The sequence below is a fragment of the Calonectris borealis genome, chromosome 8 (assembly GCF_964195595.1).
Source record: "Calonectris borealis chromosome 8, bCalBor7.hap1.2, whole genome shotgun sequence".
In the NCBI taxonomy this organism is placed as follows: Eukaryota; Metazoa; Chordata; class Aves; order Procellariiformes; family Procellariidae; genus Calonectris; species Calonectris borealis.
Genome location: NC_134319.1, coordinates 21513300 through 21529668, shown reverse-complemented (window position 1 = coordinate 21529668; position 16369 = coordinate 21513300). Strand labels below are relative to the sequence as shown.

General features: G+C 40.9%; 1 protein-coding gene across 2 annotated transcripts in view; it reads left to right on the top strand.

Moving 5' to 3' along the window:
• PLPPR5 (phospholipid phosphatase related 5) overlaps positions 1-16369 on the top strand; it is a 206582-nt gene that overhangs the window by 152813 nt on the left and 37400 nt on the right. For both annotated transcript variants that reach the window (XM_075156378.1, XM_075156380.1), the window contains one exon: positions 8486-8674. In XM_075156378.1, the coding sequence (XP_075012479.1) occupies positions 8486-8674 (189 nt within the window). The remainder of the gene's footprint in view (positions 1-8485; positions 8675-16369) is intronic.

Here is a 16369-nt window from a genome sequence, read left to right as displayed (position 1 = left end):
AAGTATTTTTAATATTTAAAATTTTCAAAGTAATCTAAGAAAATCATCAGCTCTATTTTTAGCTTTCTTGAGCAATGAATAGTGTAATGATTTCGGTAAATTCTGTGGGCTTTTTTTTTCCTTTTTCTCCATTGAACCACTGGCGAAAGGTATCCTGAACTTGCTCTTTCTATGCTTTTCATCTTAATTTTATGAAGTCATGGATAATATCCAACTTGGGAATGGGATTTCAGGTGTAATGCTAATGAGAAATGTCTGGTATAATTTGTAAGAACATAAGTAGTTCTACCACACAACTGTGTGTGGGCTTATCCAGCAGAAACTTACAGAGGCTGTATTGGACTCCTGCCAGGTTGAGCTGCATACATTAAACGATAACCAGAGCTGGAAGTATGCAGTGATTATGGTGCATAATTTATGATATTAGCCTATTTGTCTTTCCCATTTGAAAGAAAGTTAGTAAGTGGGTTAATTTAATCTTATGTACACACTTGTGCTTGAAAATATCTTTGGAGTCTTGTATACCTTACCTGTTTATGATACAATTGCTAAAGGCCAAGCTTGGTTACGGAAAGAGATAACTCTGCAAGTTTTACTATGCAGCTGCCCCTGAATTGAGGAATCCTCAGTCTTGGAAGGAAGACCTTACAATTCCATGCAGAGTCACATGCCAAAGTGACAGTCTAATTTCTTTTACACACTTTTGGATGGTTTTACCTTTCTCCTCCTCAGTATCTCAGAATGTTTTACTCCCCAGTCATGGAATTAGCAAAATATAATGATGGCAAGTGTGCAGAGCTAAAAATTGCTCACACTTCTGTTTAAGTGTGGAATTTAAAAATGAGAGGGTGGATTCATCCAGGTAGAGACCAGGCATCAACCCCACAAGGAGACAGGGCATGATTTTTCACACAAGTTTTCCTGCAAATGAACAAGGTCTCCTTCAGTTAAAACAGAAGTTTATCTCCACCTGTCCAGTAACTTCAGCTGTTGCTCATAGATCTTTGAGCAATGTGTTTACACATTGTAAAAGCACTGGGGACTGCTACAGTCCAGTTCCTATAGGTGGCTAAGCTGTGGGTGAGAGCATAAGTAACCACAGAAAGGTGGCTGGATGGGCTGGCCATTCCCTTCCTTCATACTTCTGTGTTTTCAGATTGATGAAAGTTTTATACTGACAACATAGAATCTTGAGGAGTGGGCAGACATTTACTTTAAGGGCATCTCCTTAATGGCTGTACAGAATATTTAGCCGATAAATTGTATTAATTAGTCTCACTATTTATAATAAAAAAGGTACAAAAGATAAGGCAAATTACAACGCAGCAAACTGCCATATTCAAATGAGTGAAATTAATTCAGTAATATATAAAGGGCGTTTTAGGACTGGTCTGTAAAACCTTCAGGCATTGTACACATGTCTGAACTACTTCTGGATTATGTACAAAATTGGCTGTACAGATACATACAGTGTACTGCACAGGGCAGGTCTGTGTGATTTTTTTTTTTCCCCACTTGACTACTGCACCATGAATAGGCTAGTGCTGTGCTTATGTCAGCTACTGTTCAGTAATCTGCTGCATCAATCTTCCAAGGTATCACTGATGACCTTGGAAAGGGGTTTCTTTCATCAAAAGAAATGATAAGAATGATGATATTCTGGGTGAATGAAATGAGGAAGTTTATTCCAAAATCCTGAGGTTACTCATATGATTTTTATCAAACCAATTATGCCAAAGATTGCCAACTTTACAGTCAGTTTGTATAACATTGCAGTTACCGAAAATGTGTCTACCAATGAAGATAACTTCATAGCTGTGGTAATAATTTTCTAAGTGGTAGGCTTTTTCCGAAGTTTATCTTAGGTAAGATTAAATAATTATTATTTGAGCTTTCAAATATCAGTGTTTCATTTCATGTCACATTGACAAAACTGTGTTCTGTATTTTTTTATTTTGACAGTATAATGGTAGATATGCTAACACAGGCTTTAGTTCTCAAGATGTTCAGGCCTTAGGTACATTGTGTCCCTCTGGCATCCCAAATTTCTAACCTATGAAGAACTTGCATGCAATAATACTTCTTAATTTGAAGATAGCAAGCAGTTTTAAGAAGATTAATTATCTTATTGATGTAAACACTGACTAGGCAACTAACGTGCAGTGACTGCTATTCATTATATCAAATTCAATCATTTCATTGTTGCTTTGTCCTCCTCCTCATTTGTTTCATCTCCATCTGCTCACTCTCTCATATACTTGCACTGCATTGTATGAGGTGCCCAAGCTTACTGGGGCAAAATGTTGTCTTCTACGGAAATAGGGTCTAGCTCTACGTAATACTGCAATACAAATGCAATATTAACGCTTATGCTGCTACTAATTTGACTTTCTTCTTCCTGTGTGACTCTTGAAAAGTATAATTCCTATTTTGTAGCTAGTTTAGCTATGTGCAAATGAAAGTTAAGAGTAAAATTGATCACATCTCACTAGAGCCCTTTAAAAGAAGTGTGCTAGTCTAAGCTGGTCATCAAAGCTTGTTTCATTATTGTTGCAAGTGGTATCATCAGAGGCTGGTATTTCTTAGGATAGAATGAATGACATTTTCAGAGGATGATTCATCCTGCCCTAATGTAGTAGAGCTTAGTCACCTACTGGAGTTGTCTCTCTCTATGAACTACATACTAAGACTACATGAAAAGCTTAGATGCCTAACTTGTTTGAATCATACTGGAAGTCTTCTGGGCAAGCCTCCATTTCTGATTCTGTGCTGTGCTCCAACTGCTAGAAAATTATTTTTCTCTTTCATTATGATGGTCCTACAAGCATAAATTTCAGCAGTAAATGCCTCAGGCTTTAGGACTTAAATCACTGCATATCATTAAACAATTTAATTAAACAATTAAAATGTCCTTTTATTTATCTCTTAACAATATGTTATTAAATACAGACGAAGAGACCATTGCATATTGGCAGAGTAGAGCTTGCATCAAATAACTAAGTATTATACAATGTTCTTCTAAAGTTTGTATACAAGTAAATCTCTCTCTGGCTATTTGCCAAATTAGGGGGCTTTTCCTAATTTTCTTCCTGCATAACGCCAGGAGGTCTCTAAAGATTTTAGTTCATTCTGTCTCTTTCCTGCTGCTGTGCCATCAACACAGATGCAATATTTCCTTCAGAAAGGGCTGGTTAGTGTAGTAGTGTGGAGATGTAACCAGGAAACAGCCATGGGGTTGCCAGCTGCTGTTACCCTGATAAAGCATGAAAGAGGTAAACAGAAAGGTAAAAACAGTGGGATGATTTGATATTAATTCTTACTTTTCTTCCCATTGAGAAGGGCTTTGTTGGGTTGGCTTTGTTTCTTTACTGCCTTTTGCCATAGCAATGGTTTTATAACTAGAAAATACTATAAGAAGTGGTGATGTAAGAACATGAAAGGTTAGTGAATTTGCTTTGGAATTGGAAATATCTCCCTGTAATGAAGGTAATGATTTCAAAGTATTGCAAAACAGTGCTCTACATTGTGTCTTTTGAGCTGATATTTCACTTAAAATTAGGTAGCAAATGAAAAGAACAAGATAAATCTATGAGGACTATCAGGGGAACACCTGCTCTGAGACCAGTGGCACTATTCCCAAGAAAGTTAGTTTCCAAAACAGTCTGTCTGTCATCTGAGTTTCAACTGACAATTTTACCAATAGCCTTTTGAAACAAAGATTGTTGGTTCTGAGCTTTTCTCTGCCATTCTGCTGTCATTGCATATCACTGATATAAATCAGCAGGGAATACTGTGATTGCAGAATATATTTAGCTGGCTGAATTAGTCACTGGGGATTGTTCTTGTGCTTCTATTTGTTTGATTTAATACATGTTTGCATATTCAACTGTGCAGCCAATAAACATCATGTTCATTATAATAACAAGTATAGCTCTGGTTTTACTTGATCAGCTAACTGCATCTTCATGAAGGCAAGCTACTGGTGTGCAGGCCATGCTTATAAAGTACGTCTGCAACACTGGGAATTTGTTTACGAGTATTAAAATAAAGCAATATTTGGTATTATTGTCTTTTTGCTTTTGTAATATTCTAAGCATCTTGTGGAGCTTGGACCTGCCTTACCTATGCATTCCTAAGCATTTCTACCCTTTGTTATTATACCAAATAGTAGTCTACATAGTGCAACAATCAATTTCTATGAAGAGAACAGTGGCAAGCATCAAGTGCATTTATGTTTGCATGTATGCAAGTCAGACAGAAGCTAATCCAGATTTTAACTTCACTTTATCAGCTGCAAGAAACCAAGCCTTTCAGACTTGTTCTAAGGAAAAAAAATTCTTCAAAATGGGAGAAGAGGAAGAAGGAGCAGGGAAGGATGACAGTGCCAGAGCAGGCCTTATCTGTATAAAAATAAATACATAGTTCATTATTTTTAGAAACAGTCATAAGTTTACAGAGCTTTCAAAGAAAAAAATAATTGCAATTTTTATATACCTTCTGCTTTGAAGTTTTTTGGCATCTGGCCATCTATTCTGTAATTAAGCCCCTTGCTATTCCATAAGGTGACCTGACTACTTTTCTCACCTAATGACCTTTACTCTAAAAACTGGAGGTTGGAGAAAGGGAATAATTAATTCCCTTAATTCCTTCAGAAGCATCAAGTTGACAATCAATCAATTTGCCTATGTAGCACCATTTTTTTTGAATGAAAAACAGAGCCTGACATTTTCATGTTTTAGTTTTTTCCATCTGTGACCTGAGTTGAATCAGTGTTGCGAATGAGTGGTTTAGAAGCCGCTTAAAGAATCACCGTCAAAGGTATTAGCAGAAAGTGATTTTAATAGAGATTTATAAAGGTGCAACCTAACAGAATGGCAAGGTTCACTCTATTACTTACTACACGGATGAAACTTATAAATGAAAATCATCTAAGGGTTTATATCTCAGGGACTACATGTATTTAGCAGCAGTCTAGAGTTCATTCACAGTTTAGCAGCACTTAATCATCAACCAATCATTAATAAACTTTAGTAGCACTTAATCATTAACTAATTTAATATTACAAAATAAGTGTTAGTAGAGTCCACTATAATCACAACTTAATTACAGATTATGCTTACTATTAGTCCACACATACATACAGACAAAAATATATACATATATATATACTGAAGGTATACCTGTTAAAAATTCCCCTCGAGTTTGGTGAAGAAATATTCATGTCAAATGTCCAGGCATATTTTTCTCAACGGGTGAAGGGTTGAGCTTCGAGGAGTGAAGGGGTTCAGCCCAGGTCCCGTCGTCAGCTTTCGGTTATGGTCCTCCGAATATCACAGACTCGAGAGGTTGCGAGCTCTGAGAGGCATCCCGCTCAGAGGGAGATGCTGGGCGCAGCCCGCTGCAGTCCAGGAGAGCTCAAAGGGCCCCACTTAGGACCACCGTTTATAGGTTCGCAAGATGGTTGGCTTTAGTCATCCGTAAATTTCCTGGCCACAGTCCCCTCTGGTAATTACTAAAAATTCTCAAGGTTTCAGTGGTGTTCTACTTGACACCTGGGGCAGGCAGTGGGAGTACGTTCCCAGCCTCAGCCATGCAGAGTTTCTGATACGGTCAAGGAGCGCTCAACTGCCAGATTCAGTACCCCAAGGCCGAGGTTTCATGGGAATTTCTGAGATCAACGAGCGGCCCAGGAGAGGCGGGAGGGAAATGCACCACCACACTCAGATCACTCTGAGCTGACTCTGAGTTGACTACCAAAGAAGCTGACTTTAAAACTCCTCTTTGACTTAAATCCTGTGTTCTCTGGTTTGTAACTATTAAATGGCCAGTCCACCTGTAGTATTTGAAGCACAGGCACTAGATTGAGCCAAATAATACAAGTGAATATTGTATCTAATAGATTTATTCCAGCCTGTGGCACACCATGTTTTTAAATGATTGGAAGCTACATGTTAGAGCCTAAATAGTGTCACTGTTGTAGAGTAAGAGAAAAGCATAAAGGCAAACTCCCTTCATTGTAATGTCCCTTAATAATTTAATAGTCTTATGCTTCATTTAATGGCAGCCAAAATACACTTGCTAGCATTTGTGTATCAGCAGAAAAGACGGAGCACTCAGGATACAGATGTATTCCTGTACCACCAGAAATGTTATTAATTTTGTTTAGCCTTAATGAGAGAAGGCCAAGGGCATTTCTTACTATTGTTTACATCTACCTCATGGTGGGGTGTAGAGGAGGGAGAGTCAGATTCTTCTCTCCAGATTCCCAGTGACAGAGGAGAGGCAGCAGACCCAGGAAAGCACACAGAAAATTCTAGCTTAATATAAGGAAAAAACGTTTTACAGGTCAGTGGTTGGACACTAGCACAGGTTGTCTAGAGTGGTTGCGGAATCTCCATCTTTCGAGATTCTTGACAGTTGACTGGACTGATTAACCTGATCTAATGGGACCTGTGTTGAGCAGGTGGTTGGACTATGTGACCTATGGATATTCTTTCCAAAATCCTTCAAAGATTTTGATAGTAGCTTCAAAAATGTTTTGTAAAAACAGGACTTTTTATGTCCTCTAATTCCTATATGCAATAGCTCCATTGGTATATCTATAAATAGAAGTTGGCTTGTAATAGCAAAATGCAGGAGTATTTTATTAGCTGGTTACTGGAAAAAGATCGATTTCCCCCAATGCCAACTTTTGAAAGAAATATGCCACCAGTGTTTCTCAAACAGAGCTGAGGAGCTGAAGAGCTGAGTCTAGTGCTCATTGCAGTCCTGCTGTTGACTTTGATCTTTGGATCAGTCAGGCCTTACATCCTACCAATGGGGGTATTTATATGCAATCTCCAGGATGAAATTAAGATTTTTTTTTTATGTGTATGGTAATGGATATTGGACTGCGCTAGAGAAATGTGGAAAATAAACTCTGTGCTAGGCAGAACTCACCACAAGATGTCTCATGTCTCACTACATATTTTTCACAAAGTTAGGGAGCTATCCAGCTAAGTCTGGTGAGTGCAATGCGAATGACATGATTTAGATTCTTCTGGGGAGTATGTTAAGAACACATAAAAATAGACTGGATGTGGAATCCAGGCATGAAGAGTGTGCTCTTCAAGGGCTGATTAAAAATAAATGCACAGAGACTAGCATCACTGAATATGAACAAAATTCTCTAGAAAGGGGAGAAAAATGAACAGTTAAAACCAAAGTACAACACTAGAAGAATAATTACACATTACAAAACAAGGCAATCAAATGTCATTTGTTATTTCTAACAGCCTTTACTAAGTAAGCCAAGTGGAATCTTTAAAGCTAAGGTGTCCCTTTAAAGACTGTTTCCCAGCCATATAATATTTTGGGACAGGGGGGAGTACCTTTTACTAACTTTTAATCTTTTTATCTGTTGGCTTTGGGAATCCAGACTAGAGCCCGCACATGGGTGAAACTGTACTAGCATTGGGCACAGTCGTCTACTCTTAAGTGTATGTGTATGTGCTATATGTGTATTTTTAAGTGGAACTCCTTTGTGTTCATATGTGCATGATTTCTCCCAACACTGGAGCAGACTCTCCTCTTACTCAGGGATGTCTGAGGGTAGCTTCGTGTCCAGCTACCCATTTTCTTTACAGCTGTTAAACGAAAGCTTTAAATGTTAATTGCTTTAATAGCTATCCATATGCAAAAAAGCATGTATTTACATTTTGAGGCCATTACCACCCCGGCAAATAGCGGCGATCCATTTGCCTGCCCGGGCACGTCCGAGTCGTGGTTGCTGGCGGCGTCGGGGCCGCCGCCGAGCCGCGCAGTGCCGAGCGCCCGGCGCTTCCCGGCGGCTCCTGCGGGGCGGGACCGGACGGGGCGGTGGGCAGCTCCGGGAGCTCCCGTGCGTGTGCGCGCCCGTCACACAGGTGTGCGTGTCGGTGTAGAGAGAGGGGCCTGCAGTACCCCGCGCCCCGCAGGAGGCGGGGGGAAGGCGGGGAGGGTTCACTTACTAGTCACGGTCGCGGGGCCGTGCCGTGGGAGCCGTGCCGTGGGAGCCGTGCCGTGGGAGCCGTGCCGTGGGAGCCGTGCCGGGGCACTTTCAGATTGGCCTCCGCCGCCGGTGCGGAGCCTCCCCCCGCCGCCCCCTCCCCACCCAGGCCGGGGTCCGGCGCGGCTGCTGCTCCCCGGGCGGGGCGGGGCGAGGCCGCCCCTCTCCCCGCCGCGCTCCGCCCGCCCGCCCGCCCGCGGCACGAGCCGGCGCCCGCGTTGGAGCCGGTGCCGGAGCGGCGGGCCGGGCCCCCGCCTGCCCTGCCCTGCCCTGCCCTGCCCGCGCTCCCCGCCCCGCCGGCCTGACCGCGCTGCTGGCCGCCGCCGAGCCGCCTCCGCCCGCGGTGGATGCCGCCGGGGAGCGGGCGGAGCGCGCCGCCGGGAAGGGGGGCTGCCGCGGCCGCCGGAGCCCACGTACATGCGAGTGCCCTCTCCGCTCACCAGCATGCTTTACTTCCAGATGGTGATCATGGCAGGGACCGTGATGCTGGCTTATTATTTCGAGTACACGGACACCTTCACGGTCAACGTGCAAGGCTTCTTCTGCTACGAGGGCGCGTACCGAAAGCCCTACCCGGGCCCGGAGGACCGCAGCGCCGTGCCCCCGGTGCTCCTCTATTCGCTGACCGCAGGCGTGCCCGTGCTGGTGGTAAGCAGGGGCCGCCCGCGCCCCCACTGTGGCAACTTGTTGGGCTGGACCGGGCCGGGCCTCGCCGCGGGCCCCGGCCGGAGCGGCGCCGCTGACGGGGTGGCTCTGGGGTGGGCTCGGCGGGCGGGGACCCTCCGTGCTCCCGGCGCTGCGGGGCTGCAGCCCGACCCTGCGGGCCTCGGCGGGCAACGCTGCCGGCCCCGGCCCCGGCCCCAGCCGCTGCCCACCCCGTGCCTCTGAAGTTTATTTTTAGCACCGGTTTATGTAACTGCCAGTGCCTGTATTGCCAGCCCCATTCGACTCCCTTTGGTAATAATAATTTCTTATTTTTCAAAACGTGTGTCAGTTGCAGGTAGATGGCTACATGAGGGAAACCCGCTTGTTAGCAACCGCTTACTAATATTTCACTCAGTACTAATTAGAAAACCCCTCTGTCAGTTTATTTTTTGAAAGTAAATTGGTATGTGCAGGGAACAAGGAGCAGTTCTGCTTGATTTAGTCATCTGCATATGTCACAGTCACTGATGTGGGTGCAAACTAAACTTGTATGTGTCTAATTGAATATGATCTTTTGTCAATCAGGTTTAAATAGGTGTATCTCGAATGAGATTTATTTCATTGATTTTCTTTGGGTTTTTGGGAAAACAGCTAAGAGGGAGAAGCAGTGAGATGTCTTCCCTTCAGGTTGTTGAATGTACTATTTGTGTTGTCAGCTAACAAAAGCATTAGCATAATTTAATAATCCCTGACCATACTGTGGAGCAAAGACTGAGAGGGAATGAGATGGGAGTATTTAATCATTGGGGATGGATTATATATAGACTCACTAGGTGCATGCACAGTTACATATATAGAAACTCCTTGTAAAGAGTTTATTTTAGTCAGCTGTAAGCATTAGAATAAAAAAAAATTACAATAAGAAGAGGCCTCTTAAGATAGTAATTATTAGTTTCACAGATCAATTCCTTTTCAGGAAAATATAAAAAATAGTGAAGAGAAAGCTTCATCAAGGTGATACTGTGGTAATCTCAGACACAATTCTTTTCTGCATTGTAGCACCATCAAGTCTCAGTGGTATCCAACATAATACCTCATGGTCAGGCTCAGCCTTAGTATTTGAGACACTGCTCTTTTTTCCTAGGGATTGAACTACATCATTTGGCAAAACATGTTATGTAGCCTTTTGGTTTCGTTTTCTTCTTTAAACATCCATTAGTTGACCATTTTATTTACCTGTTTGCTTGTTTGTTTGCTCTTTTGAACCCCCAAATGCCGTTGAGATTTTAAAGGGTTTTTTTTGTTGGTGATGTTTTTCTGTTATTTGCATGTGATGTTTGTTTTGCTTTTAATTCTATTTCTTTTGTTTGGCTCATGAAGTTATAAAGATTATGTCAGATATTCATGATGAGCATCTCTTTTTCCTAATATGTGTCAGCAAAATGGATTGGTAGTTTCCATTCATTTCCTGGGTGCTAGATGATTACGTCAGAGAAATCACCATGACATTTTGGGTTGGCAGTCTTGTAATTAGTCTTGCTAAAAAGCTAATAATAGAATTTAATGATATTTAGCTGTGCTTCCTCTCCCAGTTGCCAGTTTCTTGGGCAAGTGACGTGCATTGGGAGGTCAGGGCATGGAAAACCACATTCTGGGTGCCTGTGTTGCACTTTTTTTTTCATTTTTATTTTATTTTATTAAATGGAGAATTCAGCCCCTGGGAATCTGATGACTGCAACAGCATTAAGTATAATCATTAACATTATTAAATAAAGGCAACGTTTTTCAGCCTTCAGACAGAGTTCTCTTCTGATTCTCCTTGGGCAATCCTCCTGGGGGATAGCTCTTGCTCAGTTGTGCGGGATAGGGATATTGCCTTTGCTTGTTCTTTTCATTGAAGGAAGTAGTAAAGATAATGTTTCTTCACCAAAGCAACTTGCATGCTTTTAGCAGTAGTTGAACTTTCTCAAGATTTCAGAGATGAATTAGATTCTCTTCTATTTCATTTGTTTCTTGTCTATGACAGTTTGAACATAGATGTTCTATGTTCTGTGTAATTTTTGTTTTTTCTATAAATGAAATGTAAAAATGAATCATGTAACAAAGCCATATTTCTGCCTGTAAAGATACAAACGTAGACAAGTGAAGGAAATGGTTTTCTATGCATGAAATTGTACTTTTCCTCCCGCCCCCCCCAAAATCACTATTGTCATGGAATATAGTTTATTAAATACTATGATTTGTGAGAGTTTTAAAAAAAATTCCTCCTTTTTTTTTCTGTTACTTCGGTGTGTAGGGTTAATGCTGTATCTGGAGTTTTGAGATAGAGCAACAAAGAGTCTTTACCTTGGTGTTCAGGGTAACTGGCTTTCTTTTGAGAGATGGGGCTTGTTGAATTGGAGCCATAGAGTGCTTCAAGGTAACCCAGGTTCTCTTAATGTGACTCAATCAATGGCTCCATTGCATTGAGTTTTAATGAAATTGCTCTAAAATCAGAGAATAAATGAGTTTTTCCAGTGACTTTCCTCTTTCCACATGCCTGTTATTAAAAAAAGGAAAAAGTAAAGTACCAGTAGCTGGATCTGTCTTGATGAGCATCTCATCAGTGATGGGTCTCTTGCTGCTGTGAGGCTGTAACACGGCTGCTCGTCCAAAACTCCTGTGCTGTATCAGAGGTGCAGTAGCAGACATGAGTGTCAAGCCATGCAGTAGAGCTGCGTGTCTGGTCACAGGACAGCAACATGCATGTGCTGAGATGTAAATAATGAGCTGGGTCATTTGACAGGGATGTACCTGTGAGCACTGTGTTAATCCTGGAAACTTTCAGGTTAGTCTTTAAAATGCTGCTTCCTGCTAATACATTCCTGCAGCCCTAGTGCAGCATTGGTGCCGCGTTTCCGTTCCTGAGTCCGTCTGCTTCCCCATCCCATCTGCCCCCATGCCATCCAAGGACAGATGCAGCTGGCTGTCAGGTCACAGGTCCTTGGGAGTCTAATCTGGGAAATGGAGTCCTGGAGCAGAAGCAGAGACTGCTTGCTCTGCTGTAATGCTTGACTTGCAGGTGCTCAGCTGTGGGAAAGGGAAACTGTGACTGAAGGAAAGGGGTTTTGTACTCTACACTTGGGACTTACTGGGTTTGTATATTTACAGTCTTTTGTCAAGTATTTACAAAGTATTAACCAAGTATTTGGTCAGCCCTGAGACGGTCAGGCAGTTGGACTAGATGATCGTTGTAGGTCCCTTTCAACTGAACTATTCTGTTCTACAATATCTCCTAAGTCATGTAGGAGCTAGAAAGAAGTTAAATTGTTCTGCTATTCACTTCAACAGTAATCAATTTATTGTCTGCTAATAGACATATCTGCTTGAAGTCCCTGCAACTTCAGAGTTGCCCAGAGAAGTTGTGGATGCCCTCTCCCTGGAAGTGTTCAAGGCCAGGTTGGATGCGGCTTTGAGCAACCTGATCTAGTGGAAGGTGTCCCTGCCAATGGCAGGGCACGTGGAACTAGATGATATTTAAGGTCCCTTCCAACCCAAACCATTCTATGATTCATAGGTATAACAGCAATTGTAGGAAACCTGTAGAGGAATCCAGCCAGGATGAAAGAGCTTCTTCCTTTCCCTTTTTTCAGTTGGTTTCCCAGTTTTTATGCAGGTTCTATGAAATGAGGCATGATACATTACAACATTGGTTTTCTGTGTTCTGTGGATTAGCTCTAAAGGGTGTATGCACTGTTCCTTATCTGTTAAATCTGTAGTTTATGAATTCTTCCACTAGAGAATTTTGAGGGCCCAAATGTTTGGGTTTGTTTGTTTTGCTTTTTAAAAAAAGGCTGAGAACAACTGCAGCTTAACATATAACAAAATATATGCCATTCCAATGTAAGGCTATTATTTGTGGAAGATCTCATAAGTCATACCTTTAGGCACAGGTAAAGTAATGCCTTGAGTGAGTAGAAGTGTTTGCATAAGAAACATTAGGCAGACTAACAGTAAAATGTTCTACAAAATGTAGATGAGGTTGAAATTGCAATCAGAAGAATGTAAAAGCCCTAAGTATGAGATTCTGTGATGGAAGAATGAGACTTCCGCAGGGGCAGTGCCCCTGTGGGCTCCCTTCCTCGCATTTGTCTTTGTGACTCAGGGTTGAAAGAGTACTGCTGGTTCTGCGTTCCTGTCCATAATATGTATGATATTACATAGCACTAATATCCAGAAATCTCTGGTATACTGAGGAATTCTCAGTACACTTTTTCTTTTTTCTTTTTTTTTTTTTTTTAATTTTTATCTTTAAGTCAAATGTGAAGGTGACAAGAAAGTGTCAAGGTGACACTCTTGATTTGAGTCTATTCGAATATGTAATAAGCATTTTAAAAAGGGCTAGTTGAGAGCTCAGTGCTATTTAAGCCATTTCCCAAAGTGCCAGTTCTTGCTCAATGGGCTGGTTGCTTTTTTAGTCTTGTTATGACAGATGTAGCTTGGGAAATAGATGTCAGTCTAATCCGTTAGCTTCCAGTAGAAATGATTTGTAGAACTGTGAGGCTAGTTTCTCATGTTTTCAGAATCTATAGAGTGATCAGTTCTGCATTATTTCTTTCTGGTGGACCTTAATAATTTTGACCTCTCTAAAATGCTGTGCTCGAGGATTCTTTTAATGAGTCCACACGCTAATATGGATTACTTAAAATGTCAAAACTGTTTAAGCAATAATTGGTGTAAAGCTCTATGTATTGGACCTAAGATGTACGCTGACTGTTGTATAAAAGCCAGGAGGAGATAATGACACACTTTCATTAAGATGTGTAAACAGTTTTATTATGCAAATGTTGTTTGTTTTTATTTTCAAGTAACAAGCGGATGATTACAGTACTTATTCATAAAATATACACTGTTCTATTTGCCTAGATGAATTCCTAGCATATTCATATTTTCTCTGTAAACCAATTAAAGACTAATTTGTTTTAGGATAATCCTCTTAATACCATCATTGAAAAAATATCTGCCATTCAGACATGAAGTATTGTATTCTTTTTTTTTTAGTAGATAGACTGGATGAATCCCTAAATTGTCACATCCCAAACAAGGAATGGATGTAAAAAAACAGGCATTCTGCCTTCAGCTTAGCTTTAGTCAGTAACTTTCCTTTCTGATCATTTGAGGAAAGAATTTTGAAACCTGCCAAAAAAGACTGTAAAGTGAGAGATGCAACATTATTGTTCATGTATCGAATTTACTGTACCCTGATGCTTTAAGAAAAAACAACATCATTCTGTGAATAATGAGAAAGAGAAGCTACCTTTTGAAGGATCAGCACAGATTTCATAAGTCTCTCTTTCTTCTTCAATGTCTTTGCTGATCTCTTAATAGTTCCAGGTCTAAGCAGCTCAACAGTAGCTGAAGGATATGCAGAGACCTGAAGGAGATGCACCACTTCTTTCCAGCACGTAGATCTGGCTGATGTGATTGGGCATGCTCCTATCTCACTCTTCCTTTTTGAACCTGCTAGTTCCTATTTTCCTTCTAGCACCTATGACTCTGTGTGCTGTGACATCAGGGACTGATTGGATTTTATCAGGCTGAGTTTTTGAAATGCTCTTGTAAGAGTAGCTTTTAGTTAACCTGTAGTTCACTGAGACTATTCTTCTCTGATATAACAATGCTGTACATGAAAAAGGGTGCTGGATTGTGATCCATTTCTGGGACATCAAAATATTCTGTTAGCTGTTTGTTATAACTTAAGGAAAAACACAATTTAGAATTAAAGTTCTGAAAAAGAAATATTTCTGGAAATGTCCTCTGTGAATTTGCTGTGCCAGGAATCTGTAAGTTTACCCCATACCTGAAAGCTCTAGGTGCTTTTCATTCCTGACCTTAGAAAAAAGCACTACCTTCACAAACATTTCTTCCATCTATTTTAGGCCGATTATTTTTCTGCTTCATGGCTGGTACCAAGTCGCTTTAACTTCTATGGACACTTTGATACTATTGGAAAAAACTAAAGCACAGGGACAGAATTGAACAGACTTTTCTCCTGCTCTGCTACTCGAAGTAGAAGTGGCCCCTGTGCATCCTGAAGGAGACTAAGGTATTTTGTCACTTCTGCCAGAAAGAAATCAAGGAAACTTGATAAATAATGCAAGGATGCACAGTTGCCAGCAGCTCTGTGTTGCAGGGCAAAAAATTCTAAGAATATGTAGTGAGGTATTCAAGTGTTCATTTTTATGTACATCTTCTAGAGCAAGTTAGAGGAATCACCCAACAAAGTGTTCAGTCTGTCCTGGTGCTTGTTTTTGAGAGCAATAAGCTTTTTTGCTAGGTAGGTAGCTGCAATATTTGAACATCTCCCAGTGCTGTTTTGGAAATGACAATGGTAATTCAACACAAGAGTAGAATTGTACATCCAGACTCGTATGAATTGGGTAGACTAAACTTAGCCTCTGAAATCAAATGGAAATGGTTTTACTTGTATGAGAAACTCTCTTTAGCTTCTTGATATGTGACCTATTTTACTAATCCTGGAATATCTTTGATTAGCTATAGCTTATTTATGTGTCCTTTTCTTGTTGGCACATTTGACAGCTGTTAAGACTTTACATGAAGAAGGAATTGCCAGAATACTTTGTTTACGCTGTGATCATGTTGTTCTTGAAGGGCCCATTTGGTCTCTGTCTTCATGGTTTGGTTTCGACCTGTGTGCACAGCTGCAACTTTTTTCCTTGATAGTTTTCTTCCATTCTCACATTTTGGGGGGAGGAGGGGGTGGGAAGGAGAAAAAAGACATGTAAAACTTGCTGCTTTTTTTTAATGTGTAAATGCTTCAGAAAGCCACTTTTTTGGAAGGGGGCAATGCCAGGAGATGTTAAAGCTAAGGGACAATTTATGTCATGCTCTTCCTTTGTGAAGGGATAATTGCATTGCAACTTTACTTAAGACTAAAAAATAAATCACACTGTTAAGGTCTACAGTAGCTTTGTGTACCAGATGTCAGTATTGGCCTGTTGGGACACATAGCAAGACAAATACATGGTTTGATAGTCTGATGCTGTTTTTATCCCAGAATAAAACCACTAATCCAACAGAGCTGTAACCAGGAGAGACAATAAAAGATTCAGAACCATTGTGGGTTTTCTTGGGAATTCTTCTTTATCTGTCTGTCTTCCTCTTGTGCTGTGATGGCTTACATGAACAGTGTCTGCAGAAGGTATGTTTGTACTTCCAGTTGAATGTATAATTTCTGCTGTGCTTGCTATGCATGCTGTTTACAAACGCTAACAATATCGAGGCCATATGCTTCATCCCTTGATGGCTCTCTGGAAGTAAAGTGGCAAGCAGATGTGAACAAGGCGGACAGGGTTCTGTTTGCAACAGCTGAATGCCTGCTTGTCCTATAAACGATGCACTTATGTTTGAGTGAGAAATTGTTAATCCAACTAATCCTGTGCAATTAGGGAATTTGCATGCATTGTTTGTAATCTAAAATAGTAGGCTTGAAGTAATAATAAGTTTCTCAGCCAAACAATTCTTGCTCATTGTACATCATGCAGAATTGAGGACATGGGTGTCCGTATGATACATAATAAATGACAGCCAAAGTAGAATTGTTAGTAGCTTTAGCTGTGTTTTTCAGCCTTAAAAGCAGTGTGATGTTTATAAAGCTTTACAATGCTCTTGCAGCATCTCTCAGATACATTGAAGTGA